The following is a 16,903-nucleotide window of genomic DNA, read 5'->3' on the forward strand; positions in this document are numbered from 1 at the left end:
CTTCTATATATATCACCCTGCAGGAGGAGGAGTAGTCTCATAGCTCTCTTCTATATATATATCACCCTGCAGGAGGAGGAGTAGTCTCATAGCTCTCTTCTATATATATATATCACCCTGCAGGAGGAGGAGTAGACTCATAGCTCTCTTCTATATGTATCACCCTGCAGGAGGAGGAGTAGACTCATAGATCTCTTCTATATGTATCACCCTGCAGGAGGAGGAGTAGTCTCATAGCTCTCTTCTATATATATCACCCTGCAGGAGGAGGAGTAGACTCATAGCTCTCTTCTATATGTATCACACTGCAGGAGGAGGAGTAGACTCATAGCTCTCTTCTATATATATCACCCTGCAGGAGGAGGAGTAGTCTCATAGCTCTCTTCTATATATATCACACTGCAGGAGGAGGAGTAGATTCATAGCTCTCTTCTATATATATCACCCTGCAGGAGGAGGAGTAGACTCATAGATCTCTTCTATATGTATCACCCTGCAGGAGGAGTAGTAGTCTCATAGCTCTCTTCTATATATATCACCCTGCAGGAGGAGGAGTAGACTCATAGCTCTCTTCTATATATATCACCCTGCAGGAGGAGGAGTAGACTCATAGCTCTCTTCTATATATATCACCCTGCAGGAGGAGGAGTAGACTCATAGCTCTCTTCTATATATATCACCCTGCAGGAGGAGGAGTCTCATAGCTCTCTTCTATATATAACCCTGCAGGAGGAGGAGTAGACTCATAGCTCTCTTCTATATATATCACTCTGCAGGAGGAGGAGTAGACTCATAGCTCTCTTCTATATATATATATATCACCCTGCAGGAGGAGGAGTAGACTCATAGCTCTCTTCTATATGTATCACTCTGCAGGAGGAGGAGTAGACTCATAGCTCTCTTCTATATGTATCACCCTGCAGGAGGAGGAGTAGACTCATAGCTCTCTTCTATATGTATCCCCCTGCAGGAGGAGGTGTAGTCTCATAGCTCTCTTCTATATGTATCACCCTGCAGGAGGAGGAGTAGACTCATAGCTCTCTTCTATATATATCACCCTGCAGGAGGAGGAGTAGTCTCATAGCTCTCTTCTGTATATATATCACCCTGCAGGAGGAGGAGTAGACTCATAGCTCTCTTCTATATATATCACCCTGCAGGAGGAGGAGTAGACACATAGCTCTCTTCTATATATATCACCCTGCAGGAGGAGGAGTAGACTCATAGCTCTCTTCTATATATATCACCCTGCAGGAGGAGGAGTAGACTCATAGCTCTCTTCTATATGTATCACCCTGCAGGAGGAGGAGTAGTCTCATAGCTCTCTTCTATATATATCACCCTGCAGGAGGAGGAGTAGACTCATAGCTCTCTTCTATATATATCACCCTGCAGGAGGAGGAGTAGACTCATAGCTCTCTTCTATATGTATCACCCTGCAGGAGGAGGAGGAGTAGTCTCATAGCTCTCTTCTATATGTATCACCCTGCAGGAGGAGGAGTAGTCTCATAGCTCTCTTCTATATATATCACCCTGCAGGAGGAGGAGTAGACTCATAGCTCTCTTCTATATGTATCACCCTGCAGGAGGAGGAGGAGTAGTCTCATAGCTCTCTTCTATATGTATCACCCTGCAGGAGGAGGAGTAGTCTCATAGCTCTCTTCTATATGTATCACCCTGCAGGAGGAGGAGTAGTCTCATAACTCTCTTCTATATATATCACCATGCAGGAGGAGGAGTAGTCTCATAGCTCTCTTCTATATATATCACCCTGCAGGAGGAGGAGTAGACTCATAGCTCTCTTCTATATGTATCACCCTGCAGGAGGAGGAGTAGACTCATAGCTCTCTTCTATATCTATCACCCTGCAGGAGGAGGAGTAGACACATAGCTCTCTTCTATATATATCACCCTGAAGGAGTAGACTCCTAGCTCTCTTCTATATATATCACCCTGCAGGAGGAGGAGTAGACTCATAGCTCTCTTCTATATATATCACCCTGCAGGAGGAGGAGTAGTCTCATAGCTCTCTTCTATATGTATCACCCTGCAGGAGGAGGAGTAGTCTCATAGCTCTCTTCTATATGTATCACCCTGCAGGAGGAGGAGTAGTCTCATAGCTCTCTTCTATATGTATTACCCTGCAGGAGGAGGAGTAGACTCATAGCTCCCTTCTATATATAGATCACCCTGCAGGAGGAGGAATAGACTCATAGCTCTCTTCTCTATGTATCACCCTGCAGGAGGAGGAGTAGTCTCATAGCTCTCTTCTATATGTATCACCCTGCAGGAGGAGGAGGAGTCTCATAGCTCTCTACTATATATATCACCCTGCAGGAGGAGGAGTAGACTCATAGCTCCCTTCTATATATAGATCACCCTGCAGGAGGAGGAATAGACTCATAGCTCTCTTCTCTATGTATCACCCTGCAGGAGGAGGAGTAGTATCATAGCTCTCTTCTATATGTATCACCCTGCAGGAGGAGGAGTAGTCTCATAGCTCTCTTCTATATGTATCACCCTGCAGGAGGAGGAGTAGTCTCATAGCTCTCTTCTACATGTATCACCCTGCAGGAGGAGGAGTAGTCTCATAGCTCTCTTCTATATATATCACCCTGCAGGAGGAGGAGTCTCATAGCTCTCTTCTATATATATCACTCTGCAGGAGGAGGAGTAGTCTCATAGCTCTCTTCTATATATATATCACCCTGCAGGAGGAGGAGTAGTCTCATAGCTCTCTTCTATATGTATCACCCTGCAGGAGGAGGAGGAGTCTCATAGCTCTCATCTATATATATCACCCTGCAGGAGGAGGAGTAGTCTCATAACTCTCTTCTATATATATCACCCTGCAGGAGGAGGAGTAGACTCATAGCTCTCTTCTGTATGTATCACCCTGCAGGAGGAGGAGGAGTCTTATAGCTCTCTTCTATATATATCACCCTGCAGGAGGAGGAGTAGACTCATAGCTCTCTTCTATATATATCACCCTGCAGGAGGAGGAGGAGTCTCATAGCTCTCTTCTATATATATCACCCTGCAGGAGGAGGAGTAGACTCATAGCTCTCTTCTATATATATCACCCTGCAGGAGGAGGAGTAGACTCATAGCTCTCTTCTATATATATCACCCTGCAGGAGGAGGAGGAGTCTCATAGCTCTCTTCTATATATATCACCCTGCAGGAGGAGGAGTCTCATAGCTCTCTTCTATATATATCACTCTGCAGGAGGAGGAGTAGTCTCATAGCTCTCTTCTATATATATATCACCCTGCAGGAGGAGGAGGAGTCTCATAGCTCTCTCCTATATGTATCACCCTGCAGGAGGAGGAGTAGACTCATAGCTCTCTTCTATCTAGATCACCCTGCAGGAGGAGGAGTAGACTCATAGCTCTCTTCTATATATATCACCCTGCAGGAGGAGGAGTAGTCTCATAGCTCTCTTCTATATGTATCACCCTGCAGGAGGAGGAGTAGACTCATAGCTCTCTTCTATATATATCACTCTGCAGGAGGAGGAGTAGTCTCATAGCTCTCTTCTATATATATCACCCTGCAGGAGGAGGAGTAGACTCATAGCTCTCTTCTATATGTATCACCCTGCAGGAGGAGGAGTAGTCTCATAGCTCTCATCTATATGTATCACCCTGCAGGAGGAGGAGTAGTCTCATAGCTCTCTTCTATATATATCACCCTGCAGGAGGAGGAGTAGTCTCATAGCTCTCTTCTATATGTATTACCCTGCAGGAGGAGGAGTAGACTCATAGCTCTCTTCTATATGTATTACCCTGCAGGAGGAGGAGTAGTCTCATAGCTCTCTTCTATATATATCACCCTGCAGGAGGAGGAGTAGACTCATAGCTCTCTTCTATATGTATCACCCTGCAGGAGGAGGAGTAGACTCATAGCTCTCTTCTATATCTATCACCCTGCAGGAGGAGGAGTAGACACATAGCTCTCTTCTATATATATCACCCTGCAGGAGGAGTAGACTCATAGCTCTCTTCTATATATATCACCCTGCAGGAGGAGGAGTAGACTCATAGCTCTCGTCTATATATATCACCCTGCAGGAGGAGGAGTAGTCTCATAGCTCTCTTCTATATGTATCACCCTGCAGGAGGAGGAGTAGTCTCATAGCTCTCTTCTATATGTATCACCCTGCAGGAGGAGGAGTAGACTCATAGCTCTCTTCTATATGTATCACCCTGCAGGAGGAGGAGTAGTCTCGTAGCTCTCTTCTATATGTATCACCCTGCAGGAGGAGGAGTAGTCTCATAGCTCTCTTCTATATGTATTACCCTGCAGGAGGAGGAGTAGACTCATAGCTCCCTTCTATATATAGATCACCCTGCAGGAGGAGGAATAGACTCATAGCTCTCTTCTCTATGTATCACCCTGCAGGAGGAGGAGTAGTCTCATAGCTCTCTTCTATATGTATCACCCTGCAGGAGGAGGAGGAGTCTCATAGCTCTCTACTATATATATCACCCTGCAGGAGGAGGAGTAGACTCATAGCTCCCTTCTATATATAGATCACCCTGCAGGAGGAGGAATAGACTCATAGCTCTCTTCTCTATGTATCACCCTGCAGGAGGAGGAGTAGTATCATAGCTCTCTTCTATATGTATCACCCTGCAGGAGGAGGAGTAGTCTCATAGCTCTCTTCTATACGTATCACCCTGCAGGAGGAGGAGTAGTCTCATAGCTCTCTTCTATATGTATCACCCTGCAGGAGGAGGAGTAGTCTCATAGCTCTCTTCTATATATATTACCCTGCAGGAGGAGGAGTAGTCTCATAGCTCTCTTCTATATATATATCACCCTGCAGGAGGAGGAGTAGTCTCATAGCTCTCTTCTATATATATATCACCCTGCAGGAGGAGGAGTAGACTCATAGCTCTCTTCTATATGTATCACCCTGCAGGAGGAGGAGTAGACTCATAGATCTCTTCTATATGTATCACCCTGCAGGAGGAGGAGTAGTCTCATAGCTCTCTTCTATATGTATCACCCTGCAGGAGGAGGAGTAGACTCATAGCTCTCTTCTATATGTATCACCCTGCAGGAGGAGGAGTAGACTCATAGCTCTCTTCTATATATATCACCCTGCAGGAGGAGGAGTAGTCTCATAGCTCTCTTCTATATATATCACACTGCAGGAGGAGGAGTAGATTCATAGCTCTCTTCTATATATATCACCCTGCAGGAGGAGGAGTAGACTCATAGATCTCTTCTATATGTATCACCCTGCAGGAGGAGGAGTAGTCTCATAGCTCTCTTCTATATATATATCACCCTGCAGGAGGAGGAGTAGTCTCATAGCTCTCTTCTATATATATATCACCCTGCAGGAGGAGGAGTAGACTCATAGCTCTCTTCTATATGTATCACCCTGCAGGAGGAGGAGTAGACTCATAGATCTCTTCTATATGTATCACCCTGCAGGAGGAGGAGTAGTCTCATAGCTCTCTTCTATATATATCACCCTGCAGGAGGAGGAGTAGACTCATAGCTCTCTTCTATATGTATCACCCTGCAGGAGGAGGAGGAGTAGTCTCATAGCTCTCTTCTATATGTATCACCCTGCAGGAGGAGGAGTAGTCTCATAGCTCTCTTCTATATGTATCACCCTGCAGGAGGAGGAGTAGTCTCATAACTCTCTTCTATATATATCACCATGCAGGAGGAGGAGTAGTCTCATAGCTCTCTTCTATATATATCACCCTGCAGGAGGAGGAGTAGACTCATAGCTCTCTTCTATATGTATCACCCTGCAGGAGGAGGAGTAGACTCATAGCTCTCTTCTATATCTATCACCCTGCAGGAGGAGGAGTAGACACATAGCTCTCTTCTATATATATCACCCTGAAGGAGGAGTAGACTCCTAGCTCTCTTCTATATATATCACCCTGCAGGAGGAGGAGTAGACTCATAGCTCTCTTCTATATATATCACCCTGCAGGAGGAGGAGTAGTCTCATAGCTCTCTTCTATATGTATCACCCTGCAGGAGGAGGAGTAGTCTCATAGCTCTCTTCTATACGTATCACCCTGCAGGAGGAGGAGTAGTCTCATAGCTCTCTTCTATATGTATTACCCTGCAGGAGGAGGAGTAGACTCATAGCTCCCTTCTATATATAGATCACCCTGCAGGAGGAGGAATAGACTCATAGCTCTCTTCTCTATGTATCACCCTGCAGGAGGAGGAGTAGTCTCATAGCTCTCTTCTATATGTATCACCCTGCAGGAGGAGGAGGAGTCTCATAGCTCTCTACTATATATATCACCCTGCAGGAGGAGGAGTAGACTCATAGCTCCCTTCTATATATAGATCACCCTGCAGGAGGAGGAATAGACTCATAGCTCTCTTCTCTATGTATCACCCTGCAGGAGGAGGAGTAGTATCATAGCTCTCTTCTATATGTATCACCCTGCAGGAGGAGGAGTAGTCTCATAGCTCTCTTCTATATGTATCACCCTGCAGGAGGAGGAGTAGTCTCATAGCTCTCTTCTACATGTATCACCCTGCAGGAGGAGGAGTAGTCTCATAGCTCTCTTCTATATATATCACCCTGCAGGAGGAGGAGTCTCATAGCTCTCTTCTATATATATCACTCTGCAGGAGGAGGAGTAGTCTCATAGCTCTCTTCTATATATATATCACCCTGCAGGAGGAGGAGTAGTCTCATAGCTCTCTTCTATATGTATCACCCTGCAGGAGGAGGAGGAGTCTCATAGCTCTCATCTATATATATCACCCTGCAGGAGGAGGAGTAGACTCATAGCTCTCTTCTATATATATCACCCTGCAGGAGGAGGAGGAGTCTCATAGCTCTCTTCTATATATATCACCCTGCAGGAGGAGGAGTAGACTCATAGCTCTCTTCTATATATATCACTCTGCAGGAGGAGGAGTAGTCTCATAGCTCTCTTCTATATATATATCACCCTGCAGGAGGAGGAGTAGACTCATAGCTCTCTTCTATATGTATCACCCTGCAGGAGGAGGAGGAGTCTCATAGCTCTCTCCTATATGTATCACCCTGCAGGAGGAGGAGTAGACTCATAGCTCTCTTCTATCTAGATCACCCTGCAGGAGGAGGAGTAGACTCATAGCTCTCTTCTATATATATCACCCTGCAGGAGGAGGAGTAGTCTCATAGCTCTCTTCTATATGTATCACCCTGCAGGAGGAGGAGTAGACTCATAGCTCTCTTCTATATATATCACTCTGCAGGAGGAGGAGTAGTCTCATAGCTCTCTTCTATATATATCACCCTGCAGGAGGAGGAGTAGACTCATAGCTCTCTTCTATATATATATCACCCTGCAGGAGGAGGAGTAGACTCATAGCTCTCTTCTATATGTATCACCCTGCAGGAGGAGGAGTAGTCTCATAGCTCTCTTCTATATATATCACCCTGCAGGAGGAGGAGTAGTCTCATAGCTCTCTTCTATATGTATTACCCTGCAGGAGGAGGAGTAGACTCATAGCTCTCTTCTATATGTATTACCCTGCAGGAGGAGGAGTAGTCTCATAGCTCTCTTCTATATATATCACCCTGCAGGAGGAGGAGTAGACTCATAGCTCTCTTCTATATGTATCACCCTGCAGGAGGAGGAGTAGACTCATAGCTCTCTTCTATATCTATCACCCTGCAGGAGGAGGAGTAGACACATAGCTCTCTTCTATATATATCACCCTGCAGGAGGAGTAGACTCATAGCTCTCTTCTATATATATCACCCTGCAGGAGGAGGAGTAGACTCATAGCTCTCGTCTATATATATCACCCTGCAGGAGGAGGAGTAGTCTCATAGCTCTCTTCTATATGTATCACCCTGCAGGAGGAGGAGTAGTCTCATAGCTCTCTTCTATATATATCACCCTGCAGGAGGAGGAGTAGACTCATAGCTCTCTTCTATATGTATCACCCTGCAGGAGGAGGAGTAGTCTCGTAGCTCTCTTCTATATGTATCACCCTGCAGGAGGAGGAGTAGTCTCATAGCTCTCTTCTATATGTATTACCCTGCAGGAGGAGGAGTAGACTCATAGCTCCCTTCTATATATAGATCACCCTGCAGGAGGAGGAATAGACTCATAGCTCTCTTCTCTATGTATCACCCTGCAGGAGGAGGAGTAGTCTCATAGCTCTCTTCTATATGTATCACCCTGCAGGAGGAGGAGGAGTCTCATAGCTCTCTACTATATATATCACCCTGCAGGAGGAGGAGTAGACTCATAGCTCCCTTCTATATATAGATCACCCTGCAGGAGGAGGAATAGACTCATAGCTCTCTTCTCTATGTATCACCCTGCAGGAGGAGGAGTAGTATCATAGCTCTCTTCTATATGTATCACCCTGCAGGAGGAGGAGTAGTCTCATAGCTCTCTTCTATACGTATCACCCTGCAGGAGGAGGAGTAGTCTCATAGCTCTCTTCTATATGTATCACCCTGCAGGAGGAGGAGTAGTCTCATAGCTCTCTTCTATATATATTACCCTGCAGGAGGAGGAGTAGTCTCATAGCTCTCTTCTATATATATATCACCCTGCAGGAGGAGGAGTAGTCTCATAGCTCTCTTCTATATATATATCACCCTGCAGGAGGAGGAGTAGACTCATAGCTCTCTTCTATATGTATCACCCTGCAGGAGGAGGAGTAGACTCATAGATCTCTTCTATATGTATCACCCTGCAGGAGGAGGAGTAGTCTCATAGCTCTCTTCTATATGTATCACCCTGCAGGAGGAGGAGTAGACTCATAGCTCTCTTCTATATGTATCACCCTGCAGGAGGAGGAGTAGACTCATAGCTCTCTTCTATATGTATCACCCTGCAGGAGGAGGAGTAGACTCATAGCTCTCTTCTATATATATCACCCTGCAGGAGGAGGAGTAGTCTCATAGCTCTCTTCTATATATATCACACTGCAGGAGGAGGAGTAGATTCATAGCTCTCTTCTATATATATCACCCTGCAGGAGGAGGAGTAGACTCATAGATCTCTTCTATATGTATCACCCTGCAGGAGGAGTAGTAGTCTCATAGCTCTCTTCTATATATATCACCCTGCAGGAGGAGGAGTAGACTCATAGCTCTCTTCTATATATATCACCCTGCAGGAGGAGGAGTAGACTCATAGCTCTCTTCTATATATATCACCCTGCAGGAGGAGTAGACTCATAGCTCTCTTCTATATATATCACCCTGCAGGAGGAGGAGTAGACTCATAGCTCTCTTCTATATGTATCACCCTGCAGGAGGAGGAGTAGTCTCATAGCTCTCTTCTATATATATCACCCTGCAGGAGGAGGAGTAGACTCATAGCTCTCTTCTATATGTATCACCCTGCAGGAGGAGGAGTAGACTCATAACTCTCTTCTATATATATCACCCTGCAGGAGGAGGAGTAGACTCATAGCTCTCTTCTATATGTATCACCCTGCAGGAGGAGGAGTAGACTCATAGCTCTCTTCTATATGTATCACCCTGCAGGAGGAGGAGTAGACTCATAGCTCTCTTCTATATGTATCACCCTGCAGGAGGAGGAGTAGTCTCATAGCTCTCTTCTATACGTATCACCCTGCAGGAGGAGGAGTAGACTCATAGCTCTCTTCTATATGTATCCCCCTGCAGGAGGAGGAGTAGTCTCATAGCTCTCTTCTATACGTATCACCCTGCAGGAGGAGGAGTAGTCTCATAGCTCTCTTCTATATGTATCACCCTGCAGGAGGAGGAGTAGTCTCATAGCTCTCTTCTATATATATATCACCCTGCAGGAGGAGGAGAAGTCTCATAGCTCTCTTCTATATATATCACCCTGCAGGAGGAGGAGTAGTCTCATAGCTCTCTTCTATATATATATCACCCTGCAGGAGGAGGAGTAGTCTCATAGCTCTCTTCTATATATATATCACCCTGCAGGAGGAGGAGTAGACTCATAGCTCTCTTCTATATGTATCACCCTGCAGGAGGAGGAGTAGACTCATAGATCTCTTCTATATGTATCACCCTGCAGGAGGAGGAGTAGTCTCATAGCTCTCTTCTATATGTATCACCCTGCAGGAGGAGGAGTAGACTCATAGCTCTCTTCTATATGTATCACTCTGCAGGAGGAGGAGTAGACTCATAGCTCTCTTCTATATATATCACCCTGCAGGAGGAGGAGTAGTCTCATAGCTCTCTTCTATATGTATCACCCTGCAGGAGGAGGAGTAGTCTCATAGCTCTCTTCTATATATATCACCCTGCAGGAGGAGGAGTAGACTCACAGCTCTCTTCTATATGTATCACCCTGCAGGAGGAGGAGTAGACTCATAGCTCTCTTCTGTATGTATCAGCCTGCAGGAGGAGGAGTCTCATAGCTCTCTTCTATATATATCACCCTGCAGGAGGAGGAGTAGTCTTATAGCTCTCTTCTATATATATCACCCTGCAGGAGGAGGAGTAGACTCATAGCTCTCTTCTATATATATCACCCTGCAGGAGGAGGAGTAGACTCATAGCTCTCTTCTATATATATCACCCTGCAGGAGGAGGAGTAGACTCATAGCTCTCTTCTATATATATCACCCTGCAGGAGGAGTAGTAGTCTCATAGCTCTCTTCTATATATATCACACTGCAGGAGGAGGGGTAGACTCATAGCTCTCTTCTGTATGTATCACCCTGCAGGAGGAGGAGTAGTCTCATAGCTCTCTTCTATATATATCACCCTGCAGGAGGAGGAGTAGACTCATAGCTCTCTTCTATATATATCACTCTGCAGGAGGAGGAGTAGACTCATAGCTCTCTTCTATATATATCACCCTGCAGGAGGAGTAGTCTCATAGCTCTCTTCTATATATATATCACCCTGCAGGAGGAGGAGTAGACTCATAGCTCTCTTCTATATGTATCACCCTGCAGGAGGAGGAGTAGACTCATAGCTCTCTTCTATATATATATCACCCTGCAGGAGGAGGAGTAGACTCATAGCTCTCTTCTGTATGTATCACCCTGCAGGAGGAGGAGTAGACTCATAGCTCTCTTCTATATATATCACTCTGCAGGAGGAGGAGTAGTCTCATAGCTCTCTTCTATATATATCACCCTGCAGGAGGAGGAGTAGTCTCATAGCTCTCTTCTATATATATCACCCTGCAGGAGGAGGAGTAGTCTCATAGCTCTCTTCTATATATATCACCCTGCAGGAGGAGGAGTAGACTCATAGCTCTCTTCTATATATATCACCCTGCAGGAGGAGGAGTAGACTCATAGCTCTCTTCTGTATGTATCACCCTGCAGGAGGAGGAGTAGACTCATAGCTCTCTTCTATATGTATCACCCTGCAGGAGGAGGAGTAGACTCATAGCTCTCTTCTATATATATCACTCTGCAGGAGGAGGAGTAGACTCATAGCTCTCTTCTATATATATCACCCTGCAGGACGAGGAGTAGACTCATAGCTCTCTTCTATATATATCACCCTGCAGGAGGAGGAGTAGACTCATAGCTCTCTTCTATATATATCACCCTGCAGGAGGAGGAGTAGTCTCATAGCTCTCTTCTATATGTATCACCCTGCAGGAGGAGGAGTAGACTCATAGCTCTTCTATATATATCACCCTGCAGGAGGAGGAGTAGACTCATAGCTCTCTTCTATATATATCACCCTGCAGGAGGAGGAGTAATCTCATAGCTCTCTTCTATATATATCACCCTGCAGGAGGAGGAGTAGACTCATAGCTCTCTTCTATATGTATCACCCTGCAGGAGGAGGAGTAGTCTCATAGCTCTCTTCTATATGTATCACCCTGCAGGAGGAGGAGGAGTAGACTCATAGCTCTCTTCTATATATATCACCCTGCAGGAGGAGGAGTAGACTCATAGCTCTCTTCTATATATATCACACTGCAGGAGGAGGAGTAGACTCATAGCTCTCTTCTGTATGTATCACCCTGCAGGAGGAGGAGTAGTCTCATAGCTCTCTATGTATCACCCTGCAGTAAAGTCAGGTCCCTCCCTATAACGGGCATATCCATACATTGTATGTGCACCCAGCTACAGAATGGCACAATAGGCACAGTCTCAGACCATAGTTTTCTATGCTTGCACATCATTTTCTGTTGCCATGGTTATGAGTGTTACACTAATACTCCCCCGCTCATTCTCCTAATAACGCCCCCTCTGTTTCCGTCTCTTTCATCCACAATCCCCCTCCCCCTCCTCTACATGTGCCGTCTGCTTACTCTGCATTTTCTTCTATGTTTGCAGTTTCAGGCCTGGCATTGGCAAATTAACAAGTGCTGACAATGGACGGTTGAACAGACATAAAAGTCGGCAACACATTCCAAGGAAGAGGCAGAGCAACACAATGATAGAAAACACAGAGAGGGAGAGTGCCGGGAGTGGAAGATGTATACGTAGGGAGCAATAGGAGCAGGCAATGAGGAGTAGCGAGCACAAATAAAAGTAAGGATTGGCAGGAGGGGGCATCGCGGAGTAGAGAGCGGCAGGAGGGGGCATCGCGGAGTAGAGAGCGGCAGGAGGGGGCATCGCGGAGTAGAGAGCGGCAGGAGGGGGCATCGCGGAGTAGAGAGCGGCAGGAGGGGGCATCGCGGAGTAGAGAGCGGCAGGAGGAGGCATCGCGGAGTAGAGAGCGGCAGGTGCGTGAATCGCGGAGTAGAGAGCGGCAGGTGCGTGAATCGCGGAGAAGTGAGCGGCAGATCGTCAGGAGGGAGCATAGAGTAAAGATCGTCAGGAGGGAGCATAGAGTAAAGATCGTCAGGAGGGAGCATAGAGTGAAGATCGGCAGGAGGGAGCATAGAGTAAAGATCGTCAGGAGGGAGCATAGAGTAAAGATCGTCAGGAGGGAGCATAGAGTAAAGATCGTCAGGAGGGAGCATAGCGTAAAGATCGTCAGGAGGGAGCATAGAGTAAAGATCGTCAGGAGGGAGCATAGCGTAAAGATCGTCAGGAGGGAGCATAGAGTAAAGATCGTCAGGAGGGAGCATAGAGTAAAGATCGTCAGGAGGGAGCATAGAGTAAAGATCGTCAGGAGGGAGCATAGAGTAAAGATCGTCAGGAGGGAGCATAGAGTAAAGATCGTCAGGAGGGAGCATAGAGTAAAGATCGTCAGGAGGGAGCATAGAGTAAAGATCGTCAGGAGGGAGCATAGAGTAAAGATCGTCAGGAGGGAGCATAGAGTAAAGATCGTCAGGAGGGAGCATAGAGTAAAGATCGTCAGGAGGGAGCATAGAGTAAAGATCGTCAGGAGGGAGCATAGAGTAAAGATCGTCAGGAGGGAGAATAGAGTAAAGATCGTCAGGAGGGAGCATAGAGTAAAGATCGTCAGGAGGGAGCATAGAGTAAAGATCGTCAGGAGGGAGCATAGAGTAAAGATCGTCAGGAGGGAGCATAGAGTAAAGATCGTCAGGAGGGAGCATAGAGTAAAGATCGTCAGGAGGGAGCATAGAGTAAAGATCGTCAGGAGGGAGCATAGAGTAAAGATCGTCAGGAGGGAGCATAGAGTAAAGATCGTCAGGAGGGAGCATAGAGTAAAGATCGTCAGGAGGGAGCATAGAGTAAAGATCGTCAGGAGGGAGCATAGAGTAAAGATCGTCAGGAGGGAGCATAGAGTAAAGATCGTCAGGAGGGAGCATAGAGTAAAGATCGTCAGGAGGGAGCATAGAGTAAAGATCGTCAGGAGGGAGCATAGAGTAAAGATCGTCAGGAGGGAGCATAGAGTAAAGATCGTCAGGAGGGAGCATAGCGTAAAGATCGTCAGGAGGAAGCATAGCGTAAAGATCGTCAGGAGGGAGCATAGAGTAAAGATCGTCAGGAGGGAGCATAGAGTAAAGATCGTCAGGAGGGAGCATAGAGTAAAGATCGTCAGGAGGGAGCATAGAGTAAAGATCGTCAGGAGGGAGCATAGAGTAAAGATCGTCAGGAGGGAGCATAGAGTAAAGATCGTCAGGAGGGAGCATAGAGTAAAGATCGTCAGGAGGGAGCATAGAGTAAAGATCGTCAGGAGGGAGCATAGAGTAAAGATCGGCAGGAGGGAGCATAGAGTAAAGAGCGGCAGGAGGGAGCATAGAGTAAAGAGCGTCAGGAGGGAGCATAGAGTAAAGATCGTCAGGAGGGAGCATAGAGTAAAGATCGTCAGGAGGGAGCATAGAGTAAAGATCGTCAGGAGGGAGCATAGAGTAAAGATCGTCAGGAGGGAGCATAGAGTAAAGATCGTCAGGAGGGAGCATAGAGTGAAGATCGTCAGGAGGGAGCATAGAGTAAAGATCGTCAGGAGGGAGCATAGAGTAAAGATCGTCAGGAGGGAGCATAGAGTAAAGATCGTCAGGAGGGAGCATAGAGTAAAGATCGTCAGGAGGGAGCATAGAGTAAAGATCGTCAGGAGGGAGCATAGAGTAAAGATCGTCAGGAGGGAGCATAGAGTAAAGATCGTCAGGAGGGAGCATAGAGTAAAGATCGTCAGGAGGGAGCATAGAGTAAAGATCGTCAGGAGGGAGCATAGAGTAAAGATCGTCAGGAGGGAGCATAGAGTAAAGATCGGCAGGAGGGAGCATTGTGGAGAGGAGCGGCAGGTGCGTCAATCATGGGGAAGTGAGCGGCAGTCATGGGGAGGTATGGAGCAGGAGTCGCGGGGAAGGGAGTGGCAGGAGAAGGGAGCGGCAGGAGCAGGAATCGCGGAGAAGGGAGCGGCAGGAACAGGAATCGTGGAGAAAGGAGCGACAGTCAAGGAGAAGGGAGCAGGCAGCAAGGAGAAGGGGGCAGGCAGCAAGGAGAAGGGGGCAGGCAGCAAGGAGAAGGGGGCAGGCAGCAAGGAGAAGGGGGCTTTGTGAAGTAGGCAGCGGAGGGACTTTTTACCTTATACACTTGCCCGTATGTTCCATTTCCAACCACTTCAACCAGTTCAAAGATCCCGGCAGGATCCTGGAAAACAGAACAAGGAAAAACGTTCAGTCAGGAAGAAGTAGAGAATACAGGGTGTATACAGGGTGTATACAGGGAGCATACAGGGAGAGTACAGGGAGAGTACAGGGAGAGTACAGGGAGAGTACAGGGAGAGTACAGGGAGAGTACAGGGAGCCGAGGTCAGCCAATTACATTCATGATTAATCAGAACAAGCATCACATCCATCTCAGAGCGTCACAGATCGATAATATTCACAATATAAATAGATAAAGTTCAGAGTGAACGTTACATTAACCACAAAATCCTCACATCAAGAAAAAGAAGAAAACTGCTAAATACAAATAACAAATGTCAGACAATAGTCAGGAAACAATGGCGGGGGGGGGGGGGGGGGGGTCATTTCTAGAGTTCCATTGTTGGATTTCAATCACCCCCATTATGTTCGTATAGGAGATCCCGGAAATAAAAAAATTAACTAGTTAGGACGGATGTTAATGCCGGAGCTGAGCAGTCGGGTGTCAGGCGGAGGGGGGTCTTCATGTCTGTGCTAAATACAAATAACAAATGTCAGACAATAGTCAGGAAACAATGGCGGGGGGGGGGGGGGGGGTCATTTCTAGAGTTCCATTGTTGGATTTCAATCACCCCCATTATGTTCGTATAGGAGATCCCGGAAATAAAAAAATTAACTAGTTAGGACGGATGTTAATGCCGGAGCTGAGCAGTCGGGTGTCAGGCGGAGGGGGGTCTTCATGTCTGCCATGCGAGAACTGCTGAAGGGAGACACATTACACATCCCAGCAATGGTAGAGCCCGCCAGATCCACTCATCTTCTACAATGCCTGTATCCTCAGGGAAGATACGGGTGTGTCATATCCAATACCCCCTCCCCCCGGTGTAATATATACTGCTCACCAGTCAGGTGGAGGATACAGGTGTGTTATATATAATACCCCCTCCCCCGGTGTAATATATACCGCTCACCAGTCAGGTGGAGGATACAGGTGTGTTATATATACTGCTCACCAGTCAGGTGGAGGATACAGGTGTGTTATATATAATACCCCCTCCCCCGGTGTAATATATACTGCTCACCAGTCAGGAGGAGGATACAGGTGTGTTATATATAATACCCCCTCCCCCGGTGTAATATATACTGCTCACCAGTCAGGAGGAGGATACAGGTGTGTCATATCCAATACCCCCTCCCCCCGGTGTAATATATACTGCTCACCAGTCAGGTGGAGGATACAGGTGTGTTATATATAATACCCCCTCCCCCGGTGTAATATATACTGCTCACCAGTCAGGCGGAGGATACAGGTGTGTTATATATAATACCCCCTCCCCCGGTGTAATATATACAGCTCACCAGTCAGGAGGAGGATACAGGTGTGTTATATATAATACCCCCTCCCCCGGTGTAATATATACTGCTCACCAGTCAGGCGGAGGATACAGGTGTGTTATATATAATACCCCCTCCCCCGGTGTAATATATACAGCTCACCAGTCAGGAGGAGGATACAGGTGTGTTATATATAATACCCCCTCCCCCGGTGTAATATATACTGCTCACCAGTCAGGAGGAGGATACAGGTGTGTTATATATAATACCCCCTCCCCCGGTGTAATATATACTGCTCACCAGTCAGGAGGAGGATACAGGTGTGTTATATATAATACCCCCTCCCCCGGTGTAATATATACCGCTCACCAGTCAGGTGGAGGATACAGGTGTGTTATATATAATACCCCCTCCCCCGGTGTAATATATACCGCTCACCAGTCAGGTGGAGGATACAGGTGTGTTATATATAATACCCCCTCCCCCGGTGTAATATATACTGCTCACCAGGCCGGTGGAGGATACAGGTGTGTTATATATAATACCCCCTCCCCCGGTGTAATATATACTGCTCACCAGTCAGGTGGAGGATACAGGTGTGTTATATATAATACCCCCTCCCCCGGTGTAATATATACTGC

The 16,903-nt window shown here is 46.6% G+C and overlaps 1 protein-coding gene across 7 annotated transcripts in view; it reads right to left on the reverse strand.

Annotated features, from left to right (window-relative positions):
• The window catches only part of MINK1 (misshapen like kinase 1), a 90,006-nt gene that overhangs the window by 52,737 nt on the left and 20,366 nt on the right, over positions 1-16,903 (reverse strand). For all 7 annotated transcript variants that reach the window (XM_075859270.1, XM_075859273.1, XM_075859271.1 and 4 more), the window contains exon 2: positions 14,866-14,931. In XM_075859270.1, coding sequence (XP_075715385.1) covers positions 14,866-14,931 — 66 coding nt within the window. The remainder of the gene's footprint in view (positions 1-14,865; positions 14,932-16,903) is intronic.

Source organism: Rhinoderma darwinii, chromosome 3 (genome assembly GCF_050947455.1).
Source record: "Rhinoderma darwinii isolate aRhiDar2 chromosome 3, aRhiDar2.hap1, whole genome shotgun sequence".
NCBI lineage: Eukaryota > Metazoa > Chordata > Amphibia > Anura > Rhinodermatidae > Rhinoderma > Rhinoderma darwinii.